Source organism: Malus domestica, chromosome 17 (genome assembly GCF_042453785.1).
Source record: "Malus domestica chromosome 17, GDT2T_hap1".
NCBI classification, from domain to species: domain Eukaryota; kingdom Viridiplantae; phylum Streptophyta; class Magnoliopsida; order Rosales; family Rosaceae; genus Malus; species Malus domestica.
This window is the reverse complement of record NC_091677.1, coordinates 1740812-1767712: the sequence shown is the minus strand read 5'-3', so window position 1 is coordinate 1767712 and position 26901 is coordinate 1740812. Positions and strand designations below refer to the sequence as shown.

Here is a 26901-nt window from a genome sequence, read left to right as displayed (position 1 = left end):
AAACATAAAAAGTGAGTTTTTAGAGTTTTTAAATTTAAACTCACTTCTTTTTTTTTTCTTCCTCATCCCCACTCACTCCAAATCTATCTCTCTTTTCTTCTTTCTCTCTCCTCTTTTTTTTTTTTTTTTTTTATCTTTTTCGTCTCTCCTCCAATTCGCTATCTTCATTCTTTAGGTTCTTTTTTACACTTATCTTCCTCTTTATCTCATCTGATTCTCTCTCTTCTTTCTTTTTCCTTAAATCATCTTACTTTCTTTCCTCCTCTCTCCTCTTTCTACATCTCTTGCTACCCCCTCTTTTTAGATCCTTTTGTTATAGTTTAAGTCGTAAGATTTAAAAATTTTAAATTGGAAACCAATCAAATTTTTGAGTCTTCAAGAAAACTGTTTTCAAGAAATGTTCTTAAAAAATGTTTTGAGAAATGATAAAAAATTTCAAATAGGATACCAAACAGGCCCTTAATCTCTCTAGCATTTTCCATTTTTTTTTTGTCAAACACATCGCATATTTTTACATTTACTTTTACCCTACGCCAAAACGCAAAGTTTTGATCTGGTCCAAAAACTTGTGTCTTGGTCCTCACCTGGAACACAGCGTGCGGAATTCTTATGCGACGAACGTCGTTACCGGAGAAGAATCAGGTACGAAACCCATTTGTTCTATTCAATTTTCTTTCATACCAGTCGTTAGGATTCTTCAAATTTTACTTCGTTTGCCTTGTTTTCTGCTCTGCAATTGTTGGTTTCTGTTATGATCCCACATCGACTACACTTATGGGAGTGTAGGGGTTCTTAAGTTCTTGGGGTCCTCCCACCTATTGGACTAGTCTTTTGGGTTGGGCTCTTCCCTTGGGCTTGAGTACCTAACATTGGTATCAGAGCCTAGGTGCCCGACGCTGCGGGTCTTGGTGACGTGACATGCCGCCTCGTGATTACCGCCTTGGGAGTATGGGCTCCAAGGGACTTGGTGACGGGGGACTGGGCGACGTGATTACCGCCGTGGGCGTCGGCTTCCGAAGGGTGGTGTAATGTTATGATCCCACATCGACTACACTTATGGGAGTGTAGGGGTTCTTAAGTTCTTGGGGTCCTCCCACCTATTGGACTAGTCTTTTGGGTTGGGCTCTTCCCTTGGGCTTGAGTACCTAACAGTTTCTGTCAATTTGGGGGTTTAGGGGTTCTGTCAAATTTGGGGTTCTGGGTTTCTCTGTTTCTGTCCATTTGAGGCTTTTAGGTTTCTGAAAAAGTTCAAAAGTTTCATCTGCTGTCTGGTTGTGTTAGAACAAGTTCAAAATTTGAACTTCTTGTGGAATGGAACCGTAGAAAATTGGTTACCAAATTATTGTATTACTAATTACATTCACAAGTGGCTAATTAACTGGATTTTGTTAAACAAGAAATCATTTGAAAGGGAAACAATTTAGCAATTGCAAAGCTGAGCAGTCTGCTAATTGATTGTGCTATACTTGTGCCAATGTGACAGAGTGCACTGACGTTCTAGGATTCATAAATTAGCCCCCACTTAGTAGGATAAGGCTTGGTTATTGTTGTTGTTGTTTATACATACATGAACATTTCACATTTCACATTTCTACGTGACGCATGATTAAGTCTTATAGGTTCCTTTCAAGTTTCCAGTTATATTATACCTTTTATATGTTAGCAGAACACCAGAAAATGATTCCTTGTATGTTTTTCCACAAAAATGCTTCTCTCATAGGACGCCGGAATTGTTTTATCTTTAATTTTCTTAATTAATTCTAGCTATGGAGAAGGCAACAAAAACTAAGGAGGTTGCAAGATCATCTAAGAAAAGTAATGCTAATGAGAAAAATATTCCGGTACATCCCCCTGCATCTGCGCAGAAGCGAAAGGCTGCCTCCTCTAATGAATGTGAGGTGGTTAATGATTCCGTAGAGGATAAACCATCTGTCGATGGTGTTTTAGACGACATCCAAGCTACGGACGACACAAATGTTGGGGCCATCGTCTTAGTTACAGACGATACAAATGCTGGGAACAACGTCTCAGCTACAGACGATATAGATGTTGGGGTCGATGCCAAAGTGACAGAGCCTTTTCCAGGAGGGCCGACAGATACATCATTGCTAAAGAGTTTTAAGAGTCACGTTGCTGCGGCAGTTTGGAATAATGAGGTATTGTTAGTTTGGTTACATGACAGCATTTTTAGGCACTTACCTGTTCCATGTTTTCAATGTAAATATCGTATTTGAATTGTGTCAGAAGGAACGTGGTCCGCTAAGGTGCATCTCCAAGTGGAATACAGTGAAAGAATGGAAATGGCAGGACAAGCAAAATAATAACACTTTTAGGAAGTACATACATAGTCATGTTTGTTACCGCTGATGGAGTGTACGTAAGTATGTTGTATCAGAACCCTCATTCGTTATACCTGACTGCCATGGTGATTCGATCCAAGACTTCCATTCCATTTCCAACTTCAGTCTCACATTCATAAATATATGATCCAAGACCATATTACCAATGAGTTTTATGGTGGAACCTCAACTTTCTTCAAGTTTTCCAATTAAATTCTATATATCTTCTGGAGAACAAATAAAAAAAATTGAACAATGGGGTTTGACTTTTTAGTGTAAAAATATGGTTTTTCGTTAAAGTGAACAATACCGATAGCTTTTCGTTAAAGTTTCCTTATTATTATAGGAACCAAACACTTAGCAGTGTGGACAATGCATACAAGCTTTCTTGAAAGTGATAACATTACATTACTACAATTACACAATTAATGTATCGCATACCCCATCAAGAATTTATATCCAGTGTTCGATTTTCTCATCGAATACTCGTTCACAATAAGTAGACTTGAAAATCCTAATGAGCAGAGGAACTTGCATCCTAATAAATAAAGTGACGGGTATAGTAGCAAGGAAAATTAATGGATAAGTAAACCATGATTTATCCCGAAACATGATGAAAAGGGCAGAAGAAAAGGCAACCATCATGGTGGCGATGGAGATCAAGAGTGTGGAAAGGCCTAGTATCATCTTTGTGGGTAGGGATTCGAGGAAATCATCTTCAGCATAACGCGATGTAAGGATGCCCAAAAATATCAACGCTGAAGTTGCAGAAGAACAAAGCAAAATAGCATCCGAACCTATAAAAACCATAAATACCTTTCCGTTTAAGAATATGGGATACCCTGTCAGTTGGTTGTTTCCACCAGGAACAGTATATACTGCAGCAAACATGATTGTAATAATGAGGGCATTGACAACTGTATAAGATTTTGCTGCACTTCTCATCCACTTTTCTCCATCCTTGAGCAATTCCTTGTGTTTCTCGGTAAATAATTCAGGGGGTGTAAAACCATCTTTGTTTAAAGATGAGGGTCCCGAGAGTGGAACCACAATATTCTCTACCTCCTGCATTTCATTGAACAAAAACTTATACATCGGAGTGATATGAGGGGATCGTGTTCTTTCACAAATTATAAAGGAAAAAAAATGGTTCATTTGATACATGAATATAATGAGGTAGAATTGATATTATTCTTAGACGGCAATGACATGGAACAAATCGAGAAAGAAGTTAAATTTCAGGGTATTAAGTGAAACAATTTGCATTTCGTGGGGTCAAGTATGCGGTTTGAGTTTCAGGGGACATAAATGTAATTAAGCGTACAAGAATAATAAAAGATAATACTAACCTTGTACCATTGCCTTTCTCTCTGCATTTGGAAGGCTGCACCCGCAATACGATCCAGCTTTTTGCTTGCCAATGGAGATAACATCCCGGCATAATGTAGTATGCTGTTGCCGGAATTATCTCTCAAAGTCGTAATGAGATTTCTTTGACCAACCCCGTATATAAGGCTATAAACTTTTTCTTGACGGCATTCAACAGCATACTGAAATATGTTCTTTCCGTCCTCTAAGCCTCTGAACAATAATTCTGGTCTGGCTTTACATAGAGGAATAACAACCTCAACAATCCCATTTTGGACAGCACTGTATACTGCTTCATACACAAGGCCATCCCTCATTTCTTCATCAGTTAACTTTTTTATCTCGTTACACATGAAGTCCAAAATTTGACGTGACCGAACATGGGTCAATTTCAGTTCACGAATATGGCTGATTCCTAGGTTGACATTCAAAACAATGTTACAACTCACAACCACATTTTTACCAATAAATAAATAAATTGATAGTTTTGACAAATGAAAAATTGGAGCTGATTTTTCATACACAATTTTTAATTTATAGCAATTGAATTTGATAAATCAACAGACATGATCCAATAAAATAAATTAAGGTGTGTGAGAAGTTAATTGTGAATATCATTTTCCATGAAAAAAAAATTAAATTAATGTCCACGTACCAAAAAACTCTGAAAGTCTCGATGGAAGTCCTTGTAATAAACCGAAGGCTGCGACACAAATTTAAAATCAGATTTTGCTGCCAAAACTTCTTTATATGCTGATTAGATGATATATGGCAATGTGGCATAAGCAAATTAGAAAAATAAAATGCAAATCTTGTTTATATGCTGAATAGATGATATATGGCATAAGACTAGCTTCTTTGCACGCACACGTGTGTGCTAGAGACCTTTTTTAAATCATGAGCTCTACGCGTCCCAAAAAATGTATTGCGTTAGTTGCTTTTCATTATAATTTTTAAGAGATATTTTTATATGTATTGTGCAAACGAAGGACTTTTTATTTATCATGCAAGAACCAAAAATTTGTTATATTTTTTGTTTTCACTTTGCGTGGAGTAATGATTTATATGTTATTCATGCAACCGTCAAAACAACAGTTAGTTTTCGCCGCTAGTAAGTCCAAAAAAATAGGTTCATACATAGTTGAGAGCTTGTTGAGGAGGGCCAGTGCAATAATGAAAATCAAGCTCCCTTCCCACCTTAGAAACCTAATTTAACTATTGACCCAAAAAATAAAGAGTGTGAGCCTATTTTCGCCGATCGTAAGTTAAAAAAATGTGGGATAAGTAATTTGATATGTGTAAATATAATCTCCCTAAGCATAAGTTTGAGCACTGCCTGTTTAGTACCCAATTTACTCACTATATTATGTGGTCCAATAAGATCGTAACACCTGTCCATTTATCCATTCTCAAATCATTATGACCAAACACAAACTTTTCCTTTAAACCTGTGACCAACCATAACCTTTCTTCTTCCTCCCTTCTTGCCAACGCTAGAGATCTCAGCCCCCCAGTCGCTTTCTCCTCCGTCAAGCACACACACTCCTTCCTCCAACGTTTCCATCGATTATAGCCCAAATCGAATCTGACCTTATCACCACCAGCCTATCTATGCGGCAAATCTCAGTGCCCTAGTATTTTCTAGACCTATCCTTTGTTGTGACTCAGTATCCAAATTTAATTGAAGATCATGTTTAATCAAGGGTCAAGTGCTGGTTTGGTTGGATTTGCAGAGGAAGGCGTCAGATTTGCAAAGGAAGGCAACGAGGGAGAAGATAGGTTGGAGGGGACAAGGGTGGTTCGACGGAGGAGGGAGGTTGGAGGAGGAGGAGGAGTTGGGATGGGATCCGATCAAGGGCTTCAAATTTGCAGATGGCCATGGCAGGGGTAAAGGTAGGAGAAGGTGGGTGTTTGTTTGTTAACATGGCAAAGAGTTTGAGAAAGAATTAAATAGACAGGTGTTACAATTTTATTGGACCACATAATATGGAAGTAAATTGTAGGAAAAGAATCCGATCCGTTTATCGTATATCGTGCGATCATAAATTATTTCAAAATTTAAAATTAAATATGAATAATACCTAATGAAAACGAAAATTGACCGCACGATATACGATGAACAGATAATATCACGAGATCCCTAAGATCCCTAGAAAAATGATCCTCTCCTTTTCCTAAATTGTATTGCGAATTGTGCAGGAGCAACTCCAGTTTTGTGAATTGTGTCATTTTACAATTTTGACTTTATTTTAATTGGGTAATTCTAGTTTTTTTCTATCAAGTAATTGCATTTTAGGAATATTGCGTGCTTTCTCTATGTATAAAGATTCTTTTCTTGATTTGAATTCGGATAGGCTGTGTTGGTTGGAAAAGGATCCTCACCGGAGGGATTTCATGATCGGAATCGTTCATCGCACATCGTGCAATCAGTTTTCGTTATGTATTATTTATATTTAATTTTAAATTATAAATTTTAAAATAATTTCTGACTGCATGATGTATGATGGACGATTCCGATAACAAAATCCCTAAAATTCTCAGAAAAAAAATCCGCGCGGGATCATTTTCCATGTTGGTTGTCTATTGTACCATCTTATCATGTTCGGGTAGGCCGACCTCATTTCATTGTCGATTCCATATTTCTATCAAACCACACATATCCCTAAGACCTAACTAATTACTAAAAACAAGGAGATGGATAATTGAAAAAAGTCGACAAAACAAAAAGAGCAAAACATATGAAAAGGTCTTCAACATATCAAATTGTAGTTAGAATTTTGAGATGTAACATACCTGTGCTATTCCCTTGATTGCCTTGTTCATTTTCTTGACTTCCGACATTTATATAAAAATCACTGATGGGACCAGCATCTTCTATGTGTATACCTATCAAGAAATACGACTTCCTTATTCAAAATACTTCTTTGTAGATAGTGTCTTGGACATAAAAACCAATTATGGTAGTACCCATTTGTAATAACATTTAAGAAAAATATTAGGGAGACCACCTTATTTGAACCACATTATAAAACTCTTTATGTGAAAGGTGACATTTGTACATGACACATGTTGCCAAATTTGATGAAAGTAAGAGAAAAGTGAAGATATTACTAACAATTATATATCAACGATTGCCAGAATTTGAGCGACGTTCCACTCATAAATGCAGAGGGCACACTAGCAATTGCAGACAAAGGGGTGTATCTTCCTTGGCCTCGAGTATATGCCAACTTTGGGATAAACTGAAGTAACATCCATGCAAAATCTGTACGTATGTATTTTGACCAATTATCATATATATATATATATATATATATATATATAGGGTAATTCTCATTCTCCTACCTTGAAGTGTCGTGGTTTTCAAATTTTCACATATTAAGTTTTTTTTTTCATCCCAGTGTCATACCTAAAATGAGGATTGTGGGACACTTTCATTCTTCTGTTAGGCTTTTCGTCAGAATCTAAGTTAACATGTGACGTGGCGCCCGGTGGACTAATTGTGCTCCATGTGTAAATATGGCACCAGGTCACGTAGCGCTTAGTCATTGTCCACGTAACTTAGGTTTTGACAAAAAGTCTAATAGAAGTATGAAAGTATCCCACTTTAGGTGTGACACTGAGATGAAGAAAACTTGATGTGTGAAAGTTTAAAAACCACGATACTTCATGGTAGTAAAATGACAATTACTCATATATAGGAAATTCACACACATATTCTTTTACCTCTCAAACATCTTTGTTAATTTTGGGCTATTAATTTTTTCAATTCATTCGACCTAACGGTCGAAAATTAAAAGGATTGTGTGAGAAATTAAAATGGGTGAGTTGATAGTACTACCCTATGCGCGCACACACACAGTGCAGAAAAATTGATTCGGTTAAGAGCAGTTAGGTTACCAAATTGTTTGGCAAAAAGACAAACGACAATAAGTTGAGAGCTGTAAGAGCCTTCATGCAGTAGATATAGTGGTGGAGTGAGATCGACGAGGTACCGAACTATATCCCATCGGTTATGCATAGCAGCGATTAGAATCGGAGTCATTTGGCCGCCCTCTTCGGCAATGCCAATCAGGTTCTGGTTGTGAGTAACAATGCATTTTACCATATTGAGGTTGTCTCTAGCAGCATAAGCAAGAGCCGTCCAACCATCACTAGATTGTTTCTCCAATTCTTCCTCCGTCATCCGCCTCACCAGCTCTTCCACAATTCGCTCCCGCTTGAATATTACCGCGTTGTGAAGAGCTGTCCCTAATGAATCCATTCGTTCTGTTGCATCGGCATGTCCGTCAAGAAACAACTTCGTTTTATCCCAATCACCACTCCTTACAGCAGCGAAGAAATCTGGATAATCCCGCCACTCCGGGCTGGTTTGGTATTGCTGTGCTTTGAAAAAAAGCTGCTGTGAGAATAAGCGGCTGTGCTGTGAGAATAAGCGGCTGTGAAATAAAGCCAGTAGAGTGTTTGGTAAACTTTTTTGTGAAAGTGCTTTTGGAAAAAAAAACAGGATGATAGTGTGTCTTTTCATTAAAGGAGCATTGTAGCTCCGTGTGCTTTGAAAAAACTGGCTTTTTTTCAAAGCAACAAATAGCAGCTTCAGCTTTTCCTTTGATTTTCAGCTTATTCTCACAGCAGCTTCCAAAATAAGCCCTTTTTTTTCAGTTTACCAAACACAAAAATGACCCTCAGCTTTTTTTCACAGTAGCTTTTTTTAAAATCACCTCAATCCCAAACGGGGCCTCCATCTCATCTGTAAGGGTACGTATGTAATTAAAATGGCATTTTATACAATATATTAACTACTTTTTCTTCAATTCTCATGAAGTAACTTAAAATAATTTAATTATTAAGTACATAGCATGTTATGACTTTAATCTAGTTTCTAGTTATACACAACAATCTCTTCACACCCAACTTTTATCACTCATACCCAACACGTACACCCAACAATCTCTAATCTTTGGATTTTATATCAAGGTTTTGAGATTAAAACCTTTACGTGAAACAGGGATTATAGGGAAAAAAAATTAAATTTAAATTTTAAATAGAAAGATAAAATAAAATAATGCACAAGATAGTGATTAACAAGTCGAGTCTCATTCTCTTGGTCAACTAATCATCAAGAGTTGATGGTCACTACCTCTTGAATTTGATATCTTGAGATAAAACCTTGAAAACATGTCCATTTATTCATCATATATGGTTCCACCCTTGATAACTGATTAATAATGAGTGATCATGCATTCCTTACATACGAGGAAACCAAGAGAACCTTTCATATACATTTAATACTTTGATTTTGATGATGAATACCTCGGCCTTGTATGTTCAATCTGTCAATTTATCCAAAAGAGATTTTATTATCGGTATCATGATCATGTGTTTATATTTGAAAACAAAGAAAGAAATAGTGAAGCAAGTATAAGAAATTAACAACTCACAACTTGCGTTTTTCTCGGTTGAACAGGGCTTCCAAAGTATCCCAAGCAGCTTTGGCGGTGGCTTCGTCACGGATAGAAGGAAAAGTACGCGGCCCGCAAGAAAGTTGGATTGAATGCAAAGCTTCGGCATTATTCTTCCTCCAAGCATTAAATTTTAAGTCCCCAATGCTTTCCTGTTCAGGGGGTTCACTTTCAACAACGCCCCAAAGATCTTTAGAGAGCAGATAGGTTTTGACGCGGACACTCCAATCCTTATAATCGTGTTCTCCATCGAGGATTTGAGGAACAATTGTAGTACTAGACGCAGCTGCCATGCTTCTAAATCTGTCAATTTTTCCAAACCAGATTTTATTAGTTAGATGACGATCATGTATGTGTGTGAGAAAATAAAGAAAGAAATAGTGAACCAAGTATAAGGAATTAACTACTGACAATTGAAATGCGGAAGCCTTCAGAAAATGCTTCAGCTTGAATTGGTGATCTATAACATTGGTGCTGCTACCATATATAGATATACTAATAGTCAACGATAAGATATCATATTATGCTGATAAACTGATAATTTGCTCCTTTTTAATTAAGATTCTAAAAGACGCTAGTGCTGGTTGGGCGGCAGGCTGGGGCCTAGCGCCTAGACGGCTAGGCGGGGCCTTAGCGCCTAGGCAAAATTAAGTAAATCTATTATATTTCGTGTAAATAAGTGTCTGTTTATGCTTAATATATATATATATATATATATATATATAATTTTGTCATAAGTTACAAAATAGAATGACATATACATTATGAAGTATGGGAACATAATGAAAACCTGGGAAACAAGTATATAATGTGTGTTCTTCATTTAAGTATTTAACAAGTCTCTTACAATTTATTAAAAAAAATAAAATACAAAATGAAAGTTATTTATTTTCTCTCTAAATGAGTCGACACCTAGGCAGGTCTAGGCGGGCTAGGCAGTCTAAGTGCCCTTTCTTAATTTTCAAACACCTATGTATTAATCGAGACAGTGACTAGCCGCTTATCGATTTTAAAATGTTTTTAATATGAAGTTGTCCTTTATTTTAGGGCGTTGTTATTGACACTCCAAAAATCTCATTTTGCATTCCAAACTTTCTATATTTTTTTTTGAACAAACGATATTCTCACTAAGGGGAAGGAGGTGGGCTTAGCCTCACAATGGGCTAGCAATAATATTGTTCAAACTCGCCTTTAGTGAGAGTTGAACCTAAGACCTCTCACTTACAAGTGAAGAAGAATACTACTAGACCATTGTACTAAGTGGCTTTCAAAGGAAAAACAAAACTTTCTATAAATAGAAGAAAAAAATTCATTTGTGAGAAGATGATAATTTGGAATGCCAATAACAGTTCTCATATTTTATTGATGTACGCTTATGGATTGCCATGGTAACAAATCTAAATTTAGAAATACTTGACAATATTAATGAAAGTAGTAAAAAAAAAAACCCCCTTTATGCAAAGAAAATATTGCCATTTTTTTTTAATAATAGCAAGTTGACATGTTATGATACTTATTCATTTTTATTAATTGAGTAATGTTACACTTACCATATTTTTCATATAACATTAATTTAAAGATCAAATGAGCAGTATCAAGTAAGCCTAAATGGGAGTTAGAAGCCATACTTTGTGTGCAAATTAATTTAAGGATCAAAGCAGTAGTATCAAGAAAGCCTAGCTGGGAGTTAGAAGCCATACTTGGCGTACAAATTAATTTAAGGATCAAAGCAACAATAACAAGTAAGCCTAGCGAGGACCTGGAAATTTAGAAGCCATACTTTGCCTGCAAATTATTAATCTAAGGATCAAAGGAGCAGTATCAAGTAAGCCTAGCAAGGACCTGGAAATTTAGAAGCCATACTTTGCCTACAAATTAATCTAAGGATCAAAGGAGCAATATCAAGTAAGCCTAGCTGGGAGTTAGATGCCATACTTGGCGTACAAATTAATTTAAGGATCAAAGCAACAGTATCAAGTAAGCTTAGCTAGGACCTAGGAATTTAGAAGCCAGACTTTGCCTACAAATTATTCTAGGGATCAAATGTGCAGTATCAAGTAAGCCGAGCTGGGAGTTAGAAGCCATACTTTGCGTACAAATTAATTTAAGGATCAAAGCAGCAATATCACGAAAGCCTAGCTGAGACCTGGGAATTTAGAAGCCATGCTTTGCCTACAAATTAATCTAAGGATCAAAGGAGCAGTATCAATTAAGCCTAGCTGGGAGTTAGAAGCCATACTTGGCGTACAAATTAATTTAAGAATCAAAGCAGTAGTATCAAGTAAGCTTACCTGGGACCTGGGAATTTAGAAACCAGACTTTGACTACAAATTACTCTAGGGATCAAATTAGCAGTATCAAGTAAGCCTAGCTAGGAGTTAGTAGCCATACTTTGTGTACAAATTAATTTAAGGATCAAAGCAGCAGTATCAAATAAGTCTACTAAAATGATAAAAATACGCTTAATAATAAACAATGGGCCAAAATAATTTGACAAAAAATGAGGGTATTGTTGTCATTTTATCCTCATTTAATGGAGATTTTTCACAGAATGATCAAAATGATTGACGGTGGACAAACTTATGACCACTTCTATTGATTTCAAATCTCATGAATCAAGGTTAGTTATGCTAACCTGAGAGACCATTTTGATTAAAAAAACTTTTTTATAATTTGCTCAAGTGCCACTACCACCCTTCCAAAAACATTGAAAACAAGATATTCATTTCCTCCGAGGATCTTGTGTTTTTTTTTTTTTTTTTTGCAATGCTAGAGAAACTGAATATTTAGATTATGTTTTCTAGATCATATGATGTGGTAGTTGATAATTGGACTCCCTTCTAAATCATTAAAACAAGAGTCAAACTATCAACCACCACATCTGTTAATCCACAAAAAATTGTCAAAAAATTAGTCTCTCTAGCATTTTACGTATTTTTTTGGTCAGACACTTGCATGTTTTTACATTTACTTTTACCCCACGCCAAAACGCAAAGTTTTGATCTGGTCCAAAAAGTTGTGTCGTGGTCCTCACCTTGAACACAGCTCGCGGAATTCTATTGCCAGGAACGTCGTTACTGGAGGAGAATCAGGTACGAAACCCATTTGTTCTATTCAATTTTCTTTCATACCAGTCGATTGGATTCTTCAATTTTTACTTCGTTTGCTTTCTTTATCATCTTCTGCTCTGCACTTGTTGCTTTCTGTCAATAGAATTCCGCGGACAAATTAATTTAGCTGGGACCTAGGAATTTAGAAGCCAAACTTTACCTACAAATTAATCTAAGGATCAAATGAGCAGTATCAAGTAAGCCTAGTTAGGATAGGAGTTAGAATCCATACTTTGCGTACAAATTAATTTAAGGATCAAAGCAACAGTATCAAGAAAGCCTAGCTCGGACCTGGGAATTTAGAAGCCATACTTTGCCTACAAATTAATCCAAGGATCAAATGAGCAGTATCAAGTAAGCCTAGCCAGGAGTTAGAAGCCGTACTTGGCGTATAAATTAATTTAAGGATCAAAACAATAGTATCAAGTAAGCCTAGCGAGGACTGGAAATTTAGAAGCCATACTTTGCCCACAAATTAATCTAAGGATCAAATGAGTAGTATCAAGTAAGCCTAGCTGAGAGTTGGAAGCCATACTTGGTGTACAAATTAATTTAAGGATCAAATAAGCAGTATCAAGTAAGCCTAGCTGGGAGTTAGAAGCCATACTTTAATTACAAATTAATTTAAGGATCAAAGCAGCAGTATCAAGTAAGTCTACTAAAATGACAAAAATACGCTCAATAATAAACAATGGGCCAAAATGATTTGACAAAAAATAAGGGTATTTTTGTCATTTTATCCTTATTTAATGGAGATTTTTTACGGAATAACCAAAATGATTGACGGTGAACAAACTCATGACCACTTCTATTGATTTCAAATTTCATGATTCAAAGTTAATTATGATAACCTAAGGGACTATTTTGGCTAAAAAAAACTTTTTTATAATTTGCTTAAGTGGCACTGCCCTTCCAAAAACATCTAAACAAGGGATTCATTTCCTCTGAGGATCTTGTGTTTTTTTTTTTATGCTAGAGAGACTAAATATTTAGATTATGTTTTCTAGATCATATGATGTAGCAGTTGATAATTGGATTTCTTTTTAAATCTTTAAACCAAGAGTCAAACCATCAACTATCTAAAAATTAGTCTCTCTAGCATTTTTTGTATTTTTTTGGTCAAACAGTTGCATATTTTTACATTTACTTTTAGAGAGTTTTAGCAAAATACTCTTGATACTGTTCATTTTTAACGAAAAATCAATTTTTTACCCTTTTTTTTATGCAATTTACGGCATCTTTATTTGTCATTTTTCATTACAACTAAAATTTTATTAGACTTTCACTTAGTTTTCCTTTACTTTTACCCCACTCCAAAACGCAAAGTTTTGATCGAGTCCAAAAAGTTGTGTCTTGGTCCTCACCTTGGACACAGCGCCCGGAATTCTATTGCTGGGAACGTCGTTACTGGAGGAGAATCAGGTACGAAACCCATTTGTTCTATTCAATTTTCTTTCATACCAGTCGATTGGATTCTTCAATTTTTACTTCGTTTGCTTTGTTTATCATCTTCTGCTCTGCACTTTTTGCTTTTTGTCAATTTGGGGGTTTAGGGTTTCTGTCAAATTTGGGGTTCTGGGTTTCTCTGTTTCTGTCCATTTGAGGCTTTTAGGTTTCTGAAAGGTTCAAAATGTTCATCTGCTTTCTGGTTGTGTTAGAACAAGTTCAAAATTTTGAATTTCTTGTGGCAATGGAACCGTAGAAGGTAGGTTACAAATTAATGTATTACTAATTACATTCACTAGTGGCTAATTAACTAGCTTTTCTTAAACAAGAAATCATTTGAAAGGGCAACAATTTAGCAATTACAAAGCTGAGTAGTCTGCTAATTGATTGTGTTATACTTGTACCAGTGTGATAGAGCGCACTGCTATTCTAAGATTCATACACCCGACCCCACTTAGTGAGATAAAGCTTGATTATTGACATATTGTTGTTGTTTATACATACATGAACATTTTGCTTGCTGACAAAATTTCTGCGTCGACGCATGATTAAGTGTAATAGGTTCCTTTCAAGTTTCCCATTATATTATATCTTTTATTTGTTAGCAGAACACCAGAAAATGATTCCTGGTATGTTCTTCCGCAAAAATGCTTCTCTAATAGGAAGCCGGAATTGTTTTCTTAATTAATTCTAGCTATGAAGAAGGCAAGAAAAACTAAGGAAGCTGCAAGATCATCTAAGAAAAGTAATGCTAATGAGAAAAATATTCCGGTACATCCCCATGCATCTGCGCAGAAGCTAAAGGCTGTCTCCTCTAATGAATCAGAGGTGGTTGATGATTCCGTAGAGGATAAACCATCCGTTGATGGTGTTGTAGACGACGTCCAAGCTACGGACGACACAAATGTTGGGGCCATCGTCTTAGTTACAGTCGATACAAATGCTGGGACCAACGTCTCAGCTACAGACGATATAGATGTTGGAGTCGATTCCGAAGTGACGGAGCCTTTTCCAGGAGGACCAGATACATCATTGCTAAAGAGTTTTAAGGGTCACGTTGCTGCGGCAGTTTGGAAAAATGAGATATTTTTAGTTTGGGTACATGACAGCATTTTTAGGCACTTATCTGTTCCATGTTTTCAATGTAAATATCATATAATAACACTTTTAGGAAGTACATTACAGAGTCATGTTTGTTACCCCTGCTGGAGTGTACGTAAGTATGTTGTATCAGAACCCTCATTCGTTATATCTGACTGCCACGGTGATTCGATCCAAGACTTCCATTCCATTTCCAACTTCAATCTCACATTCGTAAATATATGATCCAAGACCATATTACCAATAGATTTTATGGTGGAACCTCAACTTTCTTCAAGTTTATATCTTTTGGAGAACAAATAAAACAAAAAATGAACAATGGGGTTTTTATTATAGGAACCAAACACTTAGTAGTGTGTACAATGCATACAAGCTTTCTTAGAAGTGATAACATTACATTACTACACTTACACAATTACACAATTCGTATATCGCATACCCCATGAAGAATTTATATCCAGTGTTTGATTTTCTTATCGAATACTAGTTCACAATAAGTAGACTTGAAAATCTTAAAGAGCAGAGAAAATTGCATCCAAATAAATAAAGTGACGGGTATAGCAGCAAGGAAAATGAATGGATAAGTAAACCATAATTTATCCTGAAACATGATGAATAGGGCAGAAGAAAAGGCAACCATCATGGTGGCGATGGAGATCAGGAGTGCGGAAAGGCCTAGTATCATCTTTGTGGGTAGGGATTTAAGGAAATCATCTTCAGCATAACGCGATGTAAGAATGCTCAAAAATATCAGCGCTGAAGTTGCCGAAGTACAGAGCGAAATAGCATCCGAACCTATAAAAACCATAAATACCTTTCCGTTTAAGAATATGGGAAACCCTGTCAGTTGGTTGTTTCCACCAGGAACAGTATATACTGCAACAAACATGATTGTAATAATGAGGGCATTGACAACTGTATAAGATTTTGCTGCACTTCTCATCCACTTTTCTCCATCCTCGAGCAATTCCTTGTGTTTCTCGGTAAATAATTGAGGGGGTGTTAAACCATCTTTGTTTAAAGTTGAGGCTCCCGAGAGTGGAACCACAATACTCTCTACCTCCTGCATTTCATTGAACAAAAACTTATACATCATAGTGATATGAGGTGATCATGTTCTTTCGGTAATATAAGGGGAAAAAAATGCTTCATTTGATACATGAATATAATGAGGTAGAATTTATATTATTCTTGGACGGCAATGGCATGGAACAAAGCGAGAAAGAAGTTAAATTTCAGGGTATTATGTGACACAATTTGCATTTCGTGGGGTTAAGTATGCGGTTTGAGTTACAGGGGTCATAAATGTAATTAAGCGTACAAGAATAATAAAAGATAATTCTAACCTTGTACCATTGCCTTTCTCTCTGCATTTGGAAGGCTGCACCCGCAATACGATCAAGCTTTTTGCTTGCCAATGGAGATAGTATTCCGGTATAATGTAGTATGCTGTTGCCGGAATTATCTCTCAAAGTCGTAATGAGATTTCTTTGACCAACCCCGTATATAAGGCTATAAACATTTTGTTGACGGCATTCAACAGCATAATGAAATATGTTCTTTCCATCCTCTAAGCCTTGAACAATAATTCTGGTCTGGCTTCACATAGAGGAATAACGACCTCAATAATCCCATTTTGGACAGCACTGTATACTGCTTCATACACAAGGCCATCCCTCATTTCTTCATCAGTCAACTGTTTTATCTCGTCACACATGCAGTTCAAAATTTGACGTGACCGTACATGGGTCAATTTAAGTTCACGAATACGGCTGATTCCTAGGTTGATATTCAAAACATGTTACAACTCACAACCACATTTTTACCAATAAATAAATAAATTGATAGTTTTGACAAATGAAAAATAGGAGTTGATTGTTCATACACAATTTTTAATTTATAGCAATCGAATTTGATAAACGACAGATATGATCCAATAAAATAAATTAAAGTGTGTGAGAAGTTATTTATGATTATCATTTTCCATAAATAAAAAAAATTAATGTCCACGTACCAAAAAACTCTGAAAGTCTTGATGGAAGTCCTTGTAATAAACCGAAGGCTGCGATACAAATTTAAAATCAGATTTTGCTGCCAAAACTTCTTTATATGCGGATTAGATGATATATATGGCATAAGACTAGCCTATTTGCACGCACACGTGCGTGCTAGAGACCTTTTTTAAATCACGGACTCTACCTGTCCCAAAAAATGTATTGCGTTAGTTGCTTTTCATTATAATTTTTAAGATATGTTCATATGTATTGTGCAAATGAAGGACCCTTTATTTATCATGCAAGAACCAAAAATTTGTTATGTTTTTTGTTTTCACTTTGCGTGGAGTAATGATTTATATGTTATTCATGCAACTGTCAAAACAACAATCAGTTTTCGCCGCTAGTAAGTTCAAAAAAAGGGGGTCAAACATGCCACTTAGTATTACAGTATAGTGATATTATCTTTACTTGTAAGTGAGAGGTTTTAAGTTCGATTATCGTGAAAGGTGAATTTAGACCATATTATTGCTAGCTCATTGTGAGGTTAAACCCACTCTCTGTAGATTATATCGTTTATTAAAAATTTAAAAAAATTAAAATAAAGTCAAACATAATTAAGAGCTTGTTGAGGAGGGCTAGTGCAATAGTGATAATCAAGCTCCCTTCCCATCTTCGAATCTGACCTTACCACCACCAGCCTATCTATGCGGCAAATCTCAGTGCCCTAGTATTTTCTAGACTTATCCTCTGCGACTCAGTATCCAAATTTAATTGAAGATCATGTTTAATCGAGGGTGATCAGGTGCTGGTTTGGTCGGATTTGCAGAGGAAGGCGTCAGATTTGCAAAGGAAGGCAACAAGGGAGAAGATAGGCTGGAGGGGACAAGGGTGGTTCAACGGAGGAGGGAAGTTGGAGGAGGAGGAGTTGGGATGGGATCCGATCAAGGGCTTCGAATTTGCAGATTTGCCATGGCAGGGGTAAAGGAAGGAGAAGGTGGGTGGGTGTTTGTTAACATAGCAAAGAGTTTGAGAAAGAATTAAATAGACAAATGTTACAATCTTATTGGACCACATAATATTGTGAGTAAATTGGGTACTGACTAGTCAGCACCCAAGTATGGAGGAGCAACTCCATTTTTGTGAATTGTGTCATTTTACAATTTTGACTTTATTTTAATTGGGTAATTGTAGTTTTTTTCTATCAACTAATGGGATTTTAGGAATATTCGAATGTTCCACCATTTTGGCGTGCTGTCCCTATATATAAAGATTCTTTTCTTGATTTTCGCGTTTGAATTTGGATAGGCTGTGTTGGTTGGAAAATGATCCTTGCCAGAAGAATTTCGTGATCGAGACCGTTCATCGTACATCACGATGTACGATAGATGGTTTCGATCACATGATCTCTAAGATCCTCAAGAAAAGGATACTACCATCTTCTTATGTTCGGGTAGGCCGACCACATTTCATTGTCGATTCCATATTTCTATCAAACCACACATAGCACCTAACTAATTACTAAAAACAAGGAGATGGATAATTGAAAAATAGTCGACAAAAAAAATGAGCAAAACATATGAAAAGGTCTTCAACATATCAAATCGTAGTTAGAGTTTCGAGATGTAACATAACTGTGCTATTCCCTTGATTGCCTTGTTCATTTTCTTGACTTTCAACATTTATATGAAAATCACTCATGGGACCAGCATCTTCTATGTGTATACCTAACAAGAAATACGACTTCCTCATTCAAAATACTTCTTTGTAGATAGTGTCTTGGACATAAAGACCACTTATGGTAGTACCCATTTGTAGAAAAATATTAGGGAGACAACCTTATTTGAACCACCTTATGAAACTCTTTATGTGAAAGGTGACATTTGTACATGACACGCGTAATGTTGCCAAATTTGATGGTAGTAAGAGAAAAGGGAAGATATTACTAACATTTATAGATCAACGATTGCCAGAATTTGAACGATGTTCCACTCAGAATGCAGAGGGCACACTAGCAATTGTAGACAAAGGGGAGTATCTTCCTTGGCAGTATATGCTAACATTGGGATACATTGAAGTAACATCCATGCAAAATCTGTACGTATGTATTTTGACCAATTATCATATATATACATATGTATATATAGGGTAATTCTCATTCTCCTTCCTTGAAGTGTCGTGGTTTTTAAATTTTCACATATTAAGTTTTTTTCATCCCAGTATCATACCTAAAATGAGGATTGTGGGACACTTTCATTCTTCTGTTAGGCTTTTCGTCAGAATCTAAGTTAACACGTGACTTGGCGCTCGGTGGACTAATTGTGCTCCACATGTAAATATGGCACCACGTCACGTAGCGCTTAATTAGTCATTGTCCACATAACTTAGGTTCTTACAAAAAGTCTAACAGAAGTATGAAAGTGTCCCACAATCCTCACTTTAGGTGTGACACTGAGATGAAAAAAACTTGATGTGTGAAAGTTTAAAAACCATGATACTTCATGGTAGTAAAATGAGAATTACTCATATATAGGAAATTCACACACCTATTCTTTTAACTCTCAAACATCTTTGTTAATTTTGGGCTATTAATTTTTTCAATTCATTCGACCTAACGGTCGAAAATTAAGAGAATTGTGTGAGAAATTAAAATGGGTGAGTTGATAGCACTACTCTACACACACACACAGACAGAGTGCAGAAAAATTGATTCGGTTAAGAGGAGTCAGGTTACCAAATTGTTTGGCAAAAAGACAAAAGACAAGAAGTTGAGATCCGTAAGGGCCTTCATGTGGCAGTAGATCTAGGGGTGGAGTGAGATCGAAGAGGTACCGAACTATATCCCATCGGTCATGCATAGCAAGGATTAGAATCGGAGTCATTTGGCTGCCCTCTTCAGCAATGCCAATCAGGTTCTGGTTCTGCGTAACAATGCATTTTACCATATTGAGGTTGTCTCTAGCAGCATAAGCAAGAGCCGTCCAACCATCACTAGATTGTTTCTCCAATTCTTCCTCCGTCATCAACTTCACCAGCCCTTCCACAATTTTCTCCTGCTTGAATATTACTGCATTGTGAAGAGCTGTCCCCAATGAATCCTTTCGTCCTGTTACATCGGCGTGTTGGTCAAGAAACGACTTCGTTTTATTCCAATCACCACTCCTTACAGCAGCGAAGTAAGCTTGATAATCCCGCCGCTGGATGTCATCTGTAAGGGTACGTATGTAATTAAAATGGCATTTTATACAATATATTAACTACTTTCTTCTTCAATTCTCGTGGAGTAACTTAAAATAACTTAATTCTTAAATACATAGCATGTTATGACTTTAATCTAGTTTTTATTTATACACAAAAATCTCTTCACACCCAACTTTTATCACTCATACCCAACACACCCAACAATCTCTAATCTTTGGATTTGATATCAAGGTTTTGAGATTAATACCTTTACGTGAAACAAGGATTATAGGGAAAAAAAATTAAATTTTAATTTTATATAGAAAGATAAAAGAAAATAATGCACAAGATAGTGATTAACAAATCGAGTCTCGTTCTCTTGGTCAACTAATCATCAAGAGTTGATGGTCACTACCTCTTGAATTTGATATCTTGAGATAAAACCTTGAAAACATGTCCATTTATTCATCATGGTTCCATCCTTGATAATTGATTAAGAATGAGTGATCATGCATTCCTTACATACGAGGAAACCAAAAGAACCTTTCATATACATTTAATACTTTGATTTTGATGATAGATACCTCGGTCTTGCATGTTCAGTCTGCCAATTTATCCAAAGGAGATTTTATTATATATCGGTATCATGATCATGTGTTTATATATGAAAACAAAGAAAGAAATAGTGAAGCAAGTACAAGAAATTAACAACTCACATCTTGCGTTTTTCTCGGTTGAACAGTGCTTCCAAAGTATCCCAAGCAGCTTTGGCGGTGGTTTTGTCACGGATAGAAGGAAAAGTACGCGGCCCGCAAGAAAGTTGGATTGCATGCAAAGCTTCGGCATTATTCTTCCTCCAAGCCTTAAACTTAAAGTCCCCAACGCCTTCCTGTTCAAGGGGTTCACTTTCAACAACGTCCCAAAGATCTTTACTGAGCAGATAGGTTTTGACGCGGACACTCCAATCCTTATAATCGTGTTCTCCGTCGAGGATTTGAGGAACAATTGTAGTACTAGACGCAGCTGCCATGCTTCTAAATCTGTCAATTTTTCCAAACCAAATTTTATTAGTTAGATCACGATCATAAGTGTGTGTGAAAACCAAAAAAAGAAATAGTGAACCAAGTATAAGGAATTAACTACTTACAATTGAAATAGGGAAGCCTTCAGAAAATGGTTCAGCTTGAATTGGTGATCTATAGCATTGGTGCTGCCACATATATAGATATACTATATAGTCAACGATATAAGATATCATATTATGCTGATAAACTGATAATTTGCTCTCCTTTTTAATACGAATTTGTCCTTTATTTTAGAGAATTGTTATTGGCACTCTAAAAATCTCATTTTGCAATCCAAACTTTCTATAATTAGAAGAAAAAAAAATTGTGAGGAGATGATACTCTAAAGTGCTAATAACAGTTCCCATGTACACTTATGGATCAACATGGTAACAAATTAATCAGCTATCCCCGTTTTACAATGTCAAATCTCGTTGTTGCAATCTTACCTTAGAAATACTTGACAATATTAATCAAAGTAGTAAAAATAAAAATAAAAAAAATAAAAAAACCTTGTCTTTTGCAAAGAATAAAAAAATTTCGACCCCTTGAACTATTACTCCAGTTGAAATTGACCTCTTGAACTATTTTTTTGGTAATTAACCCCCTAAACTATTTGAAATTAGCCAATTAACCCATTGACGATAGATTACATTCACTATTTCGTCAAATTCAAGGGCAAATTAGTCTTTCCATCATCAATTCTTACTTGTCAACTATAACCACCAATAAATTTATGACATATGGACACAAAATAATGTGTAATGACAACGTGAAATTGTCCTTTATGTAAATGTTTCGGGCTTTTTATGTTTTCTGATTATATGCTATATGTTTTACACATTATTTTGTGTTCATGTGTCATAATTTTATTGATAGTTATCATTGACAAGTAAGAATTGATAATGAAATGACAAATTTGCCAATGAATTTGACGTGGTGGACGAAACCTAACGGCAAGGGGTTAATTGGCTAATTTTAAATAGTTCAGGGGGTTAATTCAAAAACATAATCCAGGGGGTCATTTCAACTGGGATAATAGTTCAGGGGTTTAAACTGCATTTTGCCCTTTTTTTAATAATAGCAAGTTGACATGTTATAATACTTACTCATTTTTATTAATTGAGTAATGTTACACTTGCCATATTTCTCATACCACATTAATCTAAGGATCAAATGAGCAGTATCAAGTAAGCCTAGATGGGAATTTAGAAGCCATACTTTGCGCCATACTTTGCCTACAAATTAATCTAAGGATCAAATGAGCATCATCAAGTAAGCCTAGTTGGGAGTTAGAAGCCATACTTGGCTTACAAATTAATTTAAGGATCAAAGCAACAGTATCAAGTAAGCTTAATTAGCTGGGACCTGGGAATTTAGAAGTCATACTTTGCCTACAAATTAATCTAAGGATCAAAGGAGCAATATCAAGTAAGCCTAGTTGTGGGTTAGAAGCCATACTTTGCGTACAAATTAATTTAAGGATCAAAGTAACAGTATCAAGTAAGCTTAGCTGGGACCTGGGAATTTAGAAGTCATACTTTGCCTACAAATTAATCAAATGATCAAATGAGCAGTATCAAGTAAGCCTAGCTAGGAGTTAGAAGCCATACTTTGCGTACAAATTAATTTAAGGATCAAAGCAACAGTATCAAGTAAGTCTACCCAAATGACAAAAATACGCTCAATAATAAACAATGGGCCAAAATGATTTGACAAAAAATGAGTGTATTTTTGTCATTTAACCTTATTTAGTGGAGATTTTTCACGGAATGACCAAATGATTGATAGTGAGCAAACTCAAGACCACTTCTGTTGATTTTAAATATCATGGGTCAAAGTTAGTTATGCTAATATGAGAGACTATTTTGGCTGTAAATTTTTATTTTTTTTTAATTTGCTCAAGTGGCCCTACCCTTCCAAAAACATCGAAACAAGGGATTCATTTCCCTTGAGGATCCTGTGTTTTTTTGTGATGCTGGAGAGACTACATTTTTAGATTATGTTTTTTAGACCATATAATATGGCAGTTGATAATTGGACTCCTTTTCAAATCATTAAAACAAGAGCCAAACCATCAACCATCACATATTTTTATCAACAAAAAAAAATATTGTAAAAACTTTAGTCTAGCTAACATTTTCTGTATTTTTGTGTCTCACACTTGCATATTTTTACATTTACTTTTACCCCACGCCAAAACGCAAAGTTTTGATCTGGTCCAAAAAGTAGCGTCTTGGTCCTCACCTTGAACACAGCGCGCGGAATTCTATTGCCAGGAACGTCGTTACTGGAGGAGAATCAGGTACGAAACGCATTTGTTATATTCAATTTTCTTTCATACCAGTCGATTGGATTCTTCAGTTTTTACTTCGTTTGCTTTGTTTATCATCTTCTGCTCTGCACTTGTTGCTTTCTGTCAATTTGGGGGTTTAGGGTTTCTGTCAAATTTGGGGTTCTGGGTTTCTCTGTTTCTGTCCATTTGAGGCTTTTAGGTTTCTGAAAAAGTTCAAAAGTTTCATCTGCTGTCTGGTTGTGTTAGAACAAGTACAAAATTTTGAAATTCTTGTGGAATGGAACCGTAGAAAATTGTTTACCAAATTAATGTATTACTAATTACATTCACAAGTGGCTAATTAACTGGCTTTTCTTAAACAAGAAATCATTTAAAAGGGCAACAATTTAGCAATTACAAAGCTGAGCAGTCTGCGAATTGATTGTGTTATACTTGTACCAGTGTGACAGAGCGCATTGGTGTTCTAGGATTCATACACCCGACTTCACTTAGTGAGATAAAGCTTGGTTATTGTTGTTGTTTATACATAACATTTTACTTGCTGACAAAATTTCTGCGTCGACGCATGATTAAGTGTAATAGGTTCCTTTCAAGTTTCCAGTTATATTATACATTTTATTTGTTAGCAGAACACCAGAAAATGATTCCTGGTATGTTCTTCCACAAAAATGCTTCTCTAATAGGAAGCCGGAATTGTTTTCTCTTTACTTTTCTTAATTAATTCTAGCTATGAAGAAGGCAAGAAAAACTAAGAGGTTGCAAGAACATCTGAGAAAAGTAATGCTAATGAGAAAAATGTTCCAGTACATCCCCCTGCATCTGCGCGAAAGCGAAAGGCTGCCTCCTCTAATGAATCAGAGGTGGTTGATGATTACGTAGAGGATAAACCATCTGTTGATGGTGTCGTAGACGAGATCCAAGCTACGGACGATTCAAATGTTGGGGCCATCGTCTTAGTTACAGACGATACATATGGTGGGGCCAACATCTCAGCTACAGACGGTATAGATGTTGGGGTCGATGCCGAAGTGACAGAGCCTTTCCCAGGAGGGCCAACAGATACATAATTGCTAAAGAGTTTTAAGAGTCACGTTGCTGCGGCAGTTTGGAACAATGAGGTATTGTTAGTTTGGTTACATAAACATTTTTTAGCCACTTACCGTTCAATGTTTTCAATCTAAACATCGCATATTGATTTTTGTCAAAAGGAACGTGGTCCGCTAAAGTGCATGTCCAAGTGGAATATACTGAAAGAATGGAAATGGCAGGACAAGCAAAATAATGACACTTATAGGAGGTACATTACAGAATCATGTTTGTTACCACTGCTGGAGTGTACTTATCGAATTGTTGATAAGATAGTGGTCTCTGCTTTTGTTGAGCGCGGTCAGCCGGAGACTAATACCTTTCACCCGCCTTTTGGTGAGATGACCATTACTTTAGACGACGTTTCAAACCTCATAGGTATAAGAAGAGAAGAGAAGAGAAGAAAAACTTTATGATTGCATGTATATCAAGCTGTATCTTTATGTAGATTAAAATTTTACTGATTTTAAATTTGCTTTTTAGGTGTTCCTGTCACAGGCAAGGCGATATCGTTACAAGCAGATGAAGTCATGAGTAATCATGAACTATTGGTATAGTCATTAGGGTTTAGGATTATTGTCTGAATAAGATTTTATTGCCTAACTTCATTAGAACACAAGTCAGGAAATTACCTTAGAGCAATTCCACCGGAGGGCTTTTTGCCCAGCACCCAGCCGAATAAATAGGCCAGCACACAGGGAATCCCCTCCAGCCGACCCAATTGCCCAGCACCCAGCCCAAGCCGGTCTCTAGCCCAGTCCAAAATTGACTGAGGCGTGGCCCGGTCCATCTAGCCGATAGGTGGGGTCCGCGGCGCAGGCCCACTCAGTTCTCAAAGGAGAGGCGACGTGTCACGCTATATGCCATTGGATTTCCAACGGCTAGTTTTTCTAGACCGTTGGATTTCTAATGGTAAAAAAAAATTAAATTTGACTTTTAAACTGGACTGTCCGATCATAGATCAACGGTCCACGTTAATTAACTAAATTAATATTTATTAAAAATACAGAAAAAATATTAAAAAATACATAAAATTTAAAAAAAAAATTATTTTTTTATTTATAAATACCTAACCCTCATCTTCTACCTTACACCACATTTCAATATTTTCTACACTTTCTACCAAAGCTTTCATATACTTTTTGTGTGAAAAAAAATACCAAAAAGCTTGTGGTTGAAGAATAAAGTGTATTTGATGAGTTTATGTAATTTCATTTTAGTGTGTTTTTTTTTTATAGTTTATTTGATGAGTTTATGTAATTTTATTTTAGTGTGTTTTTTTTTAAGTTTATTTGAAATTTTATCTAAAATTGGTTAAAAAATTTTATTCGAAATAAACTTTAAAAAAAAAAACACACCAAATAAATGCGCTGGGTGCCAGCGCATTTTTTTAGGGGTGGAGATGCCTTGGCTTATTACTGTTCACTCAAGTCTATTACTGTTCACTTGAGTGGATAAATGCGCTGGGTGCTGGCACAAAGTCCTTAGGGGTGGAATTGCTCTTAAAGCAAAGCTTTCGGAGCTCAATATCAGCATGAATCTCATACGGGGACGAACCATTCTTCACCACAAACTTGTCAAACCAGCCGGCTTTGAAACTGAAGGAAGAAAGGTTGTAGAATCAACCAAAACCGTCCGATTGAATCCCGATCATAATCATAACTCCCAGGTTCAATGGCTAGCCTTTTCATGATTTTGCTACAGATCTTCCAACGATCATCAAGCTCAGCTGCTCAGTGCAGCTTCGAAGCTCCAAAACCTCCAAATTGGAGCAACCCAATTTGAAATCCTCCATCGTCCACGCTATCAAATCCACCTCAGTGAGAATAAGGACCTTATCGACAAAAAACGCATTGCAGAAAATTGGGCTGGCAGCGTAATTTCACCCCGCATGAGTGCAAATTTCTTAACACAACCATTCCTCGGAACGGAGAACTGAAAATCTTCATACCTGACTGGCTCATTAGGAGGATCAAAGAAATCGAATATGATTTCCCGAGTGCGAATCTGAGTTATGGCGAATTGAAACCAGGAATCGATAGGGGAGCAGTACCGACTGTGGTGTGGGAAAGAGAGTCGAAAAGTGTGGACGGGAGAATCAGAGCGGGAGAGTAGAACGTGGTCGACGAACTCCTCTAAGAACTGGCGGCTGTTATCGAACGTGAACGAAATTCAGTTTACAAGGCGGGTTAGAGATTCTTATAGTTTTGACAGTGAAGGCTATTGGCCTAAATCTATAGCATTAGTACATTTCTGCACTGGACGGCAACGGCAACATCACTTTTTCTTGCAGCTCAAGACTTGGACTCAGGAGCATTGCATATTGCTTCTTGCGGTGGCCGTACGTACGTCCCTTCTTTGGAATATATACCTCATGGCCAATTGATTCGAAGTAAATTTATTGGTTCCTCCATGTAAACCCCACCTACATGGACATGGTGATTCGATCCAAGAC

General features: G+C 36.4%; 4 protein-coding genes and 2 long non-coding RNA genes across 8 annotated transcripts; 2 read left to right on the top strand and 4 right to left on the bottom strand.

Moving 5' to 3' along the window:
* The first annotated feature begins 1743 nt into the window (after positions 1 to 1743).
* On the top strand, positions 1744 to 25088 carry LOC103425807 (uncharacterized). Of its 3 annotated transcripts, none has more exons than XM_070817451.1 (3): positions 1744 to 2156; positions 24569 to 24824; positions 24930 to 25088. In XM_070817451.1, exons 1-3 carry the CDS (start codon positions 1767 to 1769, stop codon positions 25001 to 25003), a joined length of 720 nt encoding a protein of 239 aa, XP_070673552.1. In that variant the 5' UTR covers positions 1744 to 1766; the 3' UTR covers positions 25004 to 25088. The 3 variants fall into 3 exon arrangements, 1 of the variants encoding a protein (XP_070673552.1); XR_011578262.1 differs by lacking the exons at positions 1744 to 2156; positions 24930 to 25088 and adding exons at positions 23318 to 23369; positions 24088 to 24478 and having other exon boundaries at positions 24569 to 24910; XR_011578261.1 differs by lacking the exon at positions 1744 to 2156 and adding an exon at positions 23439 to 24478.
* Positions 2677 to 8339, bottom strand: LOC103404562 (uncharacterized). Its single transcript, XM_070817441.1, has 6 exons — positions 7608 to 8339; positions 6823 to 6972; positions 6501 to 6593; positions 4363 to 4410; positions 3689 to 4122; positions 2677 to 3404 (listed from the first exon to the last, which is right to left on the bottom strand). The coding sequence occupies exons 1-6, from the start codon at positions 8233 to 8235 to the stop codon at positions 2793 to 2795; spliced, it is 1965 nt and encodes a 654-aa protein (XP_070673542.1). The 5' UTR covers positions 8236 to 8339; the 3' UTR covers positions 2677 to 2792.
* LOC139193785 (uncharacterized) lies at positions 8871 to 9646 on the bottom strand. Its single transcript, XR_011578266.1, has 3 exons — positions 9581 to 9646; positions 9149 to 9472; positions 8871 to 9040 (listed from the first exon to the last, which is right to left on the bottom strand). It is a non-coding gene; the product is annotated as an uncharacterized lncRNA (long non-coding RNA).
* Positions 13642 to 15072, top strand: LOC139193782 (uncharacterized). Its single transcript, XM_070817452.1, has 2 exons — positions 13642 to 13701; positions 14420 to 15072. The coding sequence occupies exon 2, from the start codon at positions 14422 to 14424 to the stop codon at positions 15049 to 15051; it is 630 nt and encodes a 209-aa protein (XP_070673553.1). The 5' UTR covers positions 13642 to 13701; positions 14420 to 14421; the 3' UTR covers positions 15052 to 15072.
* Positions 15133 to 16891, bottom strand: LOC114822515 (uncharacterized). Its single transcript, XR_011578264.1, has 3 exons — positions 16841 to 16891; positions 16173 to 16605; positions 15133 to 15889 (listed from the first exon to the last, which is right to left on the bottom strand). It is a non-coding gene; the product is annotated as an uncharacterized lncRNA (long non-coding RNA).
* On the bottom strand, positions 18456 to 21265 carry LOC103425808 (uncharacterized). The gene is made up of 6 exons (XM_070817449.1): positions 21148 to 21265; positions 20717 to 21040; positions 20585 to 20604; positions 19555 to 20028; positions 18771 to 18915; positions 18456 to 18547 (listed from the first exon to the last, which is right to left on the bottom strand). The coding sequence occupies exons 2-5, from the start codon at positions 21028 to 21030 to the stop codon at positions 18773 to 18775; spliced, it is 951 nt and encodes a 316-aa protein (XP_070673550.1). The 5' UTR covers positions 21031 to 21040; positions 21148 to 21265; the 3' UTR covers positions 18456 to 18547; positions 18771 to 18772.
* Positions 25089 to 26901: the final 1813 nt, after the last annotated feature.

What these genes read in the sequence shown, in the direction of transcription:
- LOC103425807 (XM_070817451.1), top strand. Translation starts at nt 1,767, where the DNA reads ATGGAGAAGGCAACAAAAACTAAGGAGGTTGCAAGATCATCTAAGAAA. An exon ending in CGGCAGTTTGGAATAATGAG is followed by an intron (nt 2,157 to 24,568) that starts GTATTGTTAGTT and finishes TTTTGTCAAAAG; the next exon opens with GAACGTGGTCCGCTAAAGTG. An exon ending in CGACGTTTCAAACCTCATAG is followed by an intron (nt 24,825 to 24,929) that starts GTATAAGAAGAG and finishes TTTGCTTTTTAG; the next exon opens with GTGTTCCTGTCACAGGCAAG.
- LOC103404562 (XM_070817441.1), bottom strand. Translation starts at nt 8,235, where the DNA reads ATGAAAAGACACACTATCATCCTGTTTTTTTTTCCAAAAGCACTTTCA. An exon ending in TCTTTTTGCCAAACAATTTG is followed by an intron (nt 6,973 to 7,607) that starts GTAACCTAACTG and finishes ACATACGTACAG; the next exon opens with ATTTTGCATGGATGTTACTT. An exon ending in GAGAAAGGCAATGGTACAAG is followed by an intron (nt 3,405 to 3,688) that starts GTTAGTATTATC and finishes AATGAAATGCAG; the next exon opens with GAGGTAGAGAATATTGTGGT.
- LOC139193782 (XM_070817452.1), top strand. Translation starts at nt 14,422, where the DNA reads ATGAAGAAGGCAAGAAAAACTAAGGAAGCTGCAAGATCATCTAAGAAA.
- LOC103425808 (XM_070817449.1), bottom strand. Translation starts at nt 21,030, where the DNA reads ATGGCAGCTGCGTCTAGTACTACAATTGTTCCTCAAATCCTCGACGGA. An exon ending in AACCGAGAAAAACGCAAGAT is followed by an intron (nt 20,605 to 20,716) that starts GTGAGTTGTTAA and finishes ATAAATTGGCAG; the next exon opens with ACTGAACATGCAAGACCGAG. An exon ending in ACTGAACATGCAAGACCGAG is followed by an intron (nt 20,029 to 20,584) that starts GTATCTATCATC and finishes GTACCCTTACAG; the next exon opens with ATGACATCCAGCGGCGGGAT.